At 35.5% G+C, this 9,800-nt stretch overlaps 2 protein-coding genes across 2 annotated transcripts; one reads left to right on the forward strand and one right to left on the reverse strand.

The window, feature by feature from the left end:
- Positions 1–228: 228 nt before the first annotated feature.
- Positions 229–2,621, forward strand: LOC107952710 (40S ribosomal protein S8). The gene is made up of 5 exons (XM_016887872.2): positions 229–436; positions 553–625; positions 1,359–1,689; positions 2,090–2,259; positions 2,352–2,621. Exons 1-5 carry the CDS (start codon positions 433–435, stop codon positions 2,431–2,433), a joined length of 660 nt encoding a protein of 219 aa, XP_016743361.1. The 5' UTR covers positions 229–432; the 3' UTR covers positions 2,434–2,621.
- Positions 2,622–3,249: 628 nt separating this feature from the next.
- LOC107952711 (probable xyloglucan glycosyltransferase 6) lies at positions 3,250–9,209 on the reverse strand. Its single transcript, XM_041116979.1, is given in 6 exon segments — positions 3,250–4,422; positions 6,132–6,245; positions 6,328–6,618; positions 7,605–7,750; positions 7,753–7,912; positions 8,225–9,209. Coding segments are annotated over 6 exon segments (1,512 nt in total). The 5' UTR covers positions 8,384–9,209; the 3' UTR covers positions 3,250–3,780.
- Positions 9,210–9,800: the final 591 nt, after the last annotated feature.

Genomic DNA, 9,800 nt, shown 5'->3' on the forward strand with positions numbered 1-9,800 from the left:
TTTTAAATTTTTCATTAATTAACTAAAACTTAAAAAGAAACTCGGAATTTTGTCTCATATAAATCATCAAATTAAGATTCTCAAAATAATTATTTTTATTTAAAACATTGAGCTCAAATTCATTATTTAATTTTTTAAAATAAATTAATATCAGTATCTTTTTACCCATATCAGTGATTTGGCCTAAGAAAATCATAATTTAATACGATACATGCATAAATTTGACTAGAAGTAGAATCTTAGCCTGTAAAGAATAAAAATTGACTAGGACCGGACCGGACCGGACCGAACACAACAATAAATCCATTTAATTACAACTTATGGAAACGCAGCATATAAAACGGGCAGAGGTAGGGTTTTAGCTGGTGCAGTGGCTGTGAGCGTAAGACGAAAGAGAGCAATTGAAACAGTTCTTTGCGCCGCTCAGCCAACATGGGTAACTTCGATCTTTACCTCCTTCCTTTTCTTACTTCCTAACTCTAAAAACTTGTGCCTTCATTTTCTCTTTACTATCATCTCCTCAATATGAGTTCTTTTTAATCTTTGACTCAGGTATTTCCAGGGATTCCATGCACAAGAGGCGTGCCACTGGTGGCAAGAAGAAGGCTTGGAGGAAGAAGCGAAAGTATTTTCTTCTTAACTTCTCTACCCATTTCCTTTTTCCTTTTTTTACATTTTCGTTTGTTTTTGCTCGATTTGTTCTCTTTTGTTTCTTTTTTGTTCTTGTTTTCTTAAAAGTTAATCTGCTAAATGAATTACAATGAGAATACCCTTTCCTTAAACTTTATGCAAATGAGATAAGATGGATGGAATTTTTGGTCTTTCTTATGGATATTGAATGCTGAATTAGTTAGATTTGTTTTAGTTTTGGGTATTAGGTCATTCAAAAGTTTTTGATCATGGGTATTATAGATTGAGTGGGTATAGAAAAGAAATATGGAGTTAGCTTTAAGTTCAGTTCGTTATTAGAAACTGTAAAGAGCGTCTTCATTCAGGAGCTGTATAAGCTAATTTATGAGATTTATTTCTAAATGATAGTGTTAGGCAGGGTTGCTTGCCCTTTCTCAGGGGTGTGGTGTAATTAGATAGACCTTAGGTTACATTGGACTCCAAATTGATACAGGTATATGTTTATACATGGAAGGTTTATGTGCGTGTCTTGGGTGTTGCAATGGTCATCATGGAGGGTCTAATGTTTGACCTCTTTCTTGAAGGTGGAACTGAGAGGTCTGTTGTTTGAGTTTGTTGGGGAGTGCATAGGGTTGAATTCTTTTGGGAATAGTCTCATTCAGTTTGTATTTTGTTGATTTGCTTTTATCTAAGTTGCTAATTTTTATGTTTTTGGTGGCTTTTGAAAGGTATGAACTTGGTCGTCAGCCAGCAAATACTAAGCTCTCTAGCAACAAGACTGTAAGGAGAATCCGTGTTAGAGGAGGCAATGTGAAGTGGAGGGCATTGAGATTGGATACAGGCAACTATTCATGGGGTAGCGAAGCCGTCACCCGCAAGACCCGTATTCTTGATGTGGTATATAATGCCTCAAACAATGAGCTTGTCAGGACACAGACCCTCGTAAAGAGTGCTATTGTTCAAGTGGATGCTGCTCCCTTTAAGCAATGGTACCTTCAACACTATGGTGTTGATATTGGGAGGAAGAAGAAGACAGCAGCTAAGAAGGAAGCTACTGAGGTAGGAAGATTTCAAATGATTCCTTTTTCTTCTCAAAATTATTGGTTGCAGTTTAAGTTCCAACTGTTTAAACCCTGCATGGGTTTGTTTAAATATTGTTCTTTTATTTCTTCAGTAGGGATGTTTGTTTGTCTTTTAGTTTGGCTTTGAAAAGTGCATTCAATTTGTGAAAGGGTAGTCTTTGCATATTCAGTAATTCTATGAAAGCATTCTCTGGTCTTGTCCATAACCATACCTGTTACAAAACTGGTATAGAAGAGTATTGCCGTTTAATCAGGTGGTGTGAGAGTTGCTGTTCCATCTTTCAGCGTGTAATTTTTGTGTACTAAGCAACTTTTGTCAATGTAATTCTTGTGGTTGGTTTTGAGTATTCTAACTGATTCTACATCATAAACTGTAGGAGGGAGAAGTTGCTGTCGAGGAAACTAAGAAGAGTAACCATGTGCAAAGGAAGCATGAGAAGCGCCAGAAGGAACGTACACTTGATGCTCACATTGAAGAACAATTTGGCTCTGGTAGATTGTTGGCATGCATTTCTTCCCGGCCAGGTCAATGTGGCAGAGCTGATGGGTATGTTTGTGGGAATCATAAAGCTCATAAGGTTTTTTTCTATCATTTTGATGCGGTTATGTCTAATATTATTCAATTTAATATATTATTAGATACATATTGGAGGGTAAAGAGCTAGAATTCTATATGAAGAAAATCCAAAGGAAGAAGGGCAAGGGCGCTGGAGCTGCTTAGATGCAGTATTTCAAATGGTCTACTCTCTCATCAATGTGGTTTTTGTTGCCTTTAAATTGTGTTCTCTTTATTTTCCTACAATTGAGGATATGGTACATTTTTATTGTGAACTCTTTAGGCATTTGTTCAAGTCCGTTAAATTGTGCTGTTCTTTTAATCAAAAGTTAAAGAAAAAAGAATTATTGTTATATGCGGCTTCTTCTTTCCAGGATTCGATTGAATTTTTGCACCAAGTTGTGTATGGATGAATGAATTCGATTGCATATTTATATGGATCGGACCTGATTTTGATTAGACACGTTCATGGATCTTATCAGTTTGGGCTAGGCTCAATCTCAATTTTCTATTATCTGGTGTTATTACCGTCCTAGTTATGTGAAAATATTACCCTCACCTAATTTTGAATGTTATAAAAGTGATTGTTATACATTTACAACGGTAAAATTTGATATTTAGATAATATTTGATTTTTTAATTTTAAATTAAAAAATTTAGAATTTATTAATTAGTGATTTTGATTATATCTTAAAATTACAATATTATTTTTATTTAAGAAAGTATTATTAACATAATTTTATACTAAAATAAATAATATTTTAATTAAAATTTATTGTTTTTATTTCACATAAGAACATAATTAATTTTATTAAATTTATACTATTAAAGGAAGGGGTAGTATTTATATTATTTTTTTAATACGCAACTTTAAAAAATTATTGTGATTTTTTAATATATTTTGTTACATTATTTTCTTAACCTGTAATTTTGTAAAACAAATTAATTTAACAATAAACTTGTGAAATACTGTAACAAATGTGACAAAGAATGATTGTGATTAAGAAGACTTAGATTTATACATTTGTTCTGACAAGATTATATTGATCTTTAGAAAAAGAATAGATCCCTCTTAGAGGCGACATATATATGTAATCGTACACAAATCAATCAATCTGTCCAATAAAATTGAAAAGAAAAAAAGAATGACACACCTTGCCTTGCCTTGCCTGCCTCGCTTCTCAAATTTGTAATATCAAAATTGGCAAAGTGTACAGTGGTACTTTACACAAATAATTCCATCACCCTCCCACTCTAACTCCAGCTTCAAACATCCAACCACTATTTTTCCTAACCTTCTTCAAAAACCCCTTTTTGTTTGGTACAGACTTTATATTTTAACCAATGGCACGTGGCTTCACAATTGGCATTGACAACCATACAACGAATGACCAATGGAGAACTGGTTCAGACCAGAACCAGTAACACCAAAATTGCTGATATTGGTTAAAAGATGCTGGGTCAATGTGACCTGCACTTCGAACTCTAGATGGCACCTATAGTGTCCTATGGTCAACTCACCTGTTCTCCGATCAAATCAAGACCAACCACAAGGAAACTGATACCTTGAAATAATAGGAAGTAGAAGTGAATACCTTGGGCGGACAACAAGCTTCTCCCGGCAGCAGACAGCAAGATAAAAGCAAGGGTCAGTTCCATCCTGTAGAGACGATTTCTTTTGGTTTTCACACTTCTCCTGGAGGTTACTTCTAGTTTGCTTAGCTCTTCAAGGCCAGAATCTGAGGATGACCTGAGGAAACTAGTGGTTTCAGTTACTGAAGAATCTGATCCGTTCTCGAAGGCAACAAGATCAGCCTCTGATGATCTGCCCAACTTTTTCGTTACTATCCACTCATAAGAATTTCCAAGCCGAAACAGACCAGATATCATCGCATTGAACTTTGTCACTGACATGGTGTTCTCAAATAGAAGGTATGGGACAATGAAAAGGAATGATCGTGGTGCTGGAAGGATATTCAACACAGACATAATTCCAGGAACATAGCAAACTACCCAAGCTGGTAGCTCAGCTTCTGGCAGGAATATCGTCAATGGGAGAATGATGCAGAACAGGGTGAACGAGTAGAAGGGCAGAATAAGCTTCCTTAGGAGGAAGAACAGAAAAATCAAATTGGCTTTCTTGGCCTTATTTACCTGAAAAATCAATTTAGCTTGCCTAAATATTCTTATAAAAGGTAACACAGGGTTATAACTAAATGATGTAAGGGAACTTTTACCATAACAGCAAAAAATTCCACAATAAAATTGATTAAGAGTTCCATTCTTAAACTTAAGCATTTAGCTCAAAGATAGTTTCATGTGTTCCCCCATATTCGAAGAACCGAGTGAATCTCTCTTTCCCCAATCAAAAATGAAGGGGAAAAAAAGAAAAGATAAAGAGAAAAAAATGGGCCTTTAATTTATTTAACACATTGGTCAGTTCGAGAAATATTCAACATTCAGAATCTTGTTGAAGGGTTAAAGCTTACACTGGTGGTCTTTTGTTTCCCGTTTCTAAGAACAGTTCAACAACCCACATCCTGAACAACCCCACAGTTTAAAGCTTGGACTATTGGATGATGTAATGACAAACAAGCAGCCCATGTTGCTTTGTGTCTATCTTAATACCCTTTTATCCTCTTTTTTTTTTCTTTGAAATTCCATTTTGACTTTCAAAAGGAGGCATGATTTCCAAGTTAGATTGACCCTCTTCCATTCCAACTAAATGTTCGGTCATTCCAAGTCCTGTTTGTTAAAAGGACTACAAACGTTCACTAATCTCCCCTATTAAATCCATAACAGTTGAGAAATAATAAGGTTAAGATACAACAATAGGGACTAGCAAAGTAACAAATGAAAGCAATCAGTTCCTTATCTGGGATGAAGAGCCAAGAAGAGTAAGACAAAACCCTAATTTAGCTTTTCCGGCAACTTATATTGTTAAAAATAATTTGTTTTCTGTTCAAGAATTCCTACTTAGGTAGTTCATTCCATCCGTTTTCAATCCTTCCATTTCAGGCTTCAGCATGCCATATTGCTATATAGAGCTAAGGGAGTGGAAGGGTTTGTCCAAGGTTTGAACCAGAGAACCTAGGTGTCAGCTATAAATTTGAAATCAACATGCTTAGTTGACAGAATTAATTTCTTACATAAGAAACCACACTTTCTTATTTATTTTAGACACTAAAATATTTATGACAACCAGAGAAGCGTATGCGAAAAGGAGGCATCAGGAACAGAACAATATACATTTAGCTAGGGGGAAATATAAAGAAAACCTAAACAAGTTTTCAATAATAAAAGTAGAAAGGGGATATTTACACAGGTTTTGAAATATAAATTAATCCAATGGAAAACAACTTTTGGAGAAGAGGATCGGACCAATCGTTAAGATTTAGTAAGGCCTACAGCTCTTCACAAGAACAAGACAAGAAAAAGAAAATTTGTATTCTAAAGAAGATAGCAGTCAGCTTCCACACAAGGATCAAGAATGCGGCACTAGTACCTTCCAGTCTGGAAGTGAGATCTTATACACTTCAAAAGAGAATATAAAGTTCGAAATCTGATCTCAGAAGAGGACAGCCACCCAGGTGCTAAACAAAGAACATAATATTTTTATGCAGCACTATTTCTAAAACTTAGAAATCATGTTTTAGAAGATGAAAACAATCAAGAGAATGCACAGCAAGGACAACAAATATTTTGAACCCTGAGAGAAATGAAAGGTCTGATGGAAACTCTTGCACTATGTTCTTGTTAAAATCAAACAGATATTTGAGAGACCTCATTTCATAAAACCCTTGCACGTGAGAATAAAGTTCATTCTCAAGATTACCTAAAAGAGTTTTAATAAGCTTCCATACCTTTGAGTGAAGTATGTCAAGAAAGCACAAGCGGAACAGCTGCATAGGACCAGAATGCCAGCGGTACTGCTGTTTCTTATATGCCTCATATGACTCAGGAAGTTCACAGTAGCACTGCAGAGAGATAAAAGTTAGATCACTTTCCTTTTGCTCTCAAGTGAGAAAGGAAATTTGTATATGATCAGATGTCACACACCTTAACGTCATTCAGATATACAAACTTCCATCCGCAAAGGTGTGCTCGAACAGCGATATCCATGTCCTCAACAGTTGTTCGTTCCAACCATCCACCACAGTCCTTGAGGGCCTTAATTCTCCACACACCAGCAGTTCCATTGAAACCAAAGAAGTTAATAAACACACCATTGACCTGCTGTTCAACCTCAAAATGAAATGATAAATTTATGTTCTGTAATCTTGTAAGCAAGTTCTCATCCTTATTTACAAATGCCCACCTTGCTTGGACTAATGCTAAGTCATCATTTCCCTAAAAATAAAGACAAACAAACGCTGATCAGAAGAAATGATAGGTAAATTAACAAATCAAAAGTGAAAAATGGAAGGAAATATAAGTCTTTTATAGAGAAATCAACCAGCACCTATGCATATTAGAAATGCCTAAAACACTGAAGTTGCATCATCCAATTAGCTTATTTTGGGGGCAAGCAGTCAACTTCCTTGTGTCGGAAAAGAAGGTTTAGTTCTTGCTCAATCAATTAAGTGAAAACAGATTTACTACTATTACTATTACCATTACCATGATAAATAGAGTAGCAGCTGAGGAATGTTTAGCATTTTAAAATCCATGTACTAACATGAAAAAATCTTACAGCAACAGAGAATTAAATTCATCTTTGCATATTCCCCCCAAAGTGCAGATCAATATCAAAGTTAAATTGGGCCCTAGGAAGAAGTGAAAATGCAAGATTAGAAACCTGCTTGATCTCTAGTAGCATCCACATTGTTATCTATGACAGGGCCCTTACTGGTTTGATTCAATGAAAGAAACAAATACATACACAAGGATCACCATGGGTTTGATATTCATTGAAGGTTAAAGTTATCATATGTGCCAAATCACTGGAATGCATGTTAATGTTGAAGACTAATTTTTCTTGTAACAAAATAGCAGTTATCTGCCAACAAGATTTATCCACATAACCAGACTGTAAACAAAGACCACATCGGCCACAGAATGGGAATTGCTTACAACTGTAAACCATAGAACTGCAACATTATTAAATTTTAACCATTATGGTGATTCTTATCTTGAACCCATGGTAACTACTCACTTCCCTGCATCAATCCGAATCATGTTCAGGTTAGCTTTATCTCAAACCAATGACAAAAAGAAAGGGATTTCTAGCACAGCACACCAAGATTATATTCAAAGGAAATGGCTAAAGACTGAAAAAGACAAAACGGAACAGTGAAAACTTTCTTAACCCCATAGAGCTGTAACAGTTACGATACCTTGAAATGAGGAATGGTTTTCTTCAAGAAATCTGGTGCTGGCTGGAAATCTGCATCAAAAATTGCAACAAACTCATAATTTTTTACATAATCACAGCTCATTGCAGATTTGAGGTTTCCTGCCTTGTAGCCAGAACGAATAAGCCATGTCTATATAATATATGCACACCCCTTTGATGCCATTTCTGTACTTCTGCCTGGATAAGGTTCTGAGCATCTAATTCATCAGAATCATCCAAAACCTGTACTAGCATTCTCTCCTTTGGCCAGTCCATAATACAAACTGCTGCGATAGATTGTTGGTAAACCTGCACGCTCCAGAAGGGAATAGACAGTAAGTATAAGCCAGATCCTGCTACGCTACCTATCCAATGTTAGAGCATTTTCTTTTTCCCTCTTTCTGTTGGTTTTAACTATAATCTAAACGTTAGTAAGAACAAACGTTTAAACAACCAAACAAAGTAAAAGATATAAGACTCAATATTCAATCTTCCCTTAACTAAATAGTACATCCATGAAGGCGTAGAACACAATTAGTAAATTTGAGCCACGAACCGACAAAAAAAGAAAAGTGACATTTTATTTTTCGTTAGGAATATGTGAAACCTACATCTGCTTACCTCCTTCTCATTGCACATGGGAATTTGCACTAACACCATGGGATAGTCATCTACATTCCCTATTTCTACTCTCCCAATCGGATACTCCATACTTGCCGTCGGTTTGATTCTCCTAATTTTAATCCAGAGACATCCTAGCATCAACAGCACACGATCCATCGACTGAATCAAGAAGAGCACTATACACACTTTCGCCAAGCTCTGCAGTGGCGGCGCCAAGTAATCGGCTCGGATTTCGAGCCATAAGGCGTAGAAAAGCTCGACCGCCGCCTCTGCCGACGCGGCCGACGGGGGACTGAAATGCCATCCCTTGAAATAGGCAACTAACTCGACGCAAAGTAAGAGGACAACGAGAAACAGAAAGAACTTAATTATACGGTAGAGCCTCGAAGCGGAGGAATCAGATGGGGAATCGGCAGCTGAGATTCGGCGGTTGGCAGTACGGAGGAGGAGAAGGAAGGAGTTTGTGATCCACGCGAGGGAGTTAGCGAGTTGCTGGAATCTCAAGAGACAAATCCAGGATAGCTGTCGTGCGCTTCTAGAACGATCTTTTCCGGTCGTCAGATCAGGATTGAGACTCCTGATCTCGACGGTCAGGAATCCTTCGTTAGCATTGTTACTATCATTGGTGAAAAAGTCGTGGTTCTTCTCCCTTTGTTTGTTCCACCATTCTTAAAACTCATAATTCGGCTCTCGAGACATAAATCACCAAATTACAAAATATATTTTTTGACAAACAAACAAATAAACGTGAATAAATTAAACGTCGAGAAACAAGAAGATCTTACTGTTTTTTTTCTTTTTTCTTTTCCCTTTCCTTCTGGTTTTTTTCCCTTGCTGTTGTTGTGCTTGGAGGAAGAGGAAGGGAGAAGAAAGCTAAATTTAGTAAGAGTGTAACCAATTTTTGTATAAATTTTTAGTTTTATTTTGGAGAGTTGTAGATAAGAAGCAGGCCATGTGCGATTTTGTACAACTTAAATCCAGATTTCTGATTTACACGCGCTAATCACGGGGATGAAGTGGCGATCGCGAGATAATGACGTGATGGCGCGTCTGCTTTCTGCTGTTAATTTCTCCATTATGATTAAAAACTTTTCACTTCTAACAGTGGATAGATTTGATTTTTTTCTATTATATCTTATATTATTATTATTTAAGCTCATATATTAATGCAATTTTTTATAAAATAAATTATATTATAAGATAATTTTTTTATTTTTTTATTTTAAAAATAATAAAAAATTACATATTGAAAGATTTAAGGCCACACCAATTGTATTGTAAAATATTAATTTTTTTTTCAACCAAAATTTTATTTTAATTCTTTTATATATTTTAATTTTATTATGCGTACTTTAATGCATCTTTCATTAAATGTATATAAATAAATAATATTGTTAATTAAGTTGGTATCACAAATTAACTCAACACTATCTTAGTATTGATGATAACACTATTATAAACAATTGTATTCATTTAGTATTCTAATATGACGCATTTATGTGTTTAAATTTTGTTTTACTTATAATTTATTATACCTCCACTCCTCGAACACTCATTTTGGACACACATTCCT

Source organism: Gossypium hirsutum, chromosome A07 (assembly GCF_007990345.1).
Source record: "Gossypium hirsutum isolate 1008001.06 chromosome A07, Gossypium_hirsutum_v2.1, whole genome shotgun sequence".
Lineage (NCBI taxonomy): Eukaryota > Viridiplantae > Streptophyta > Magnoliopsida > Malvales > Malvaceae > Gossypium > Gossypium hirsutum.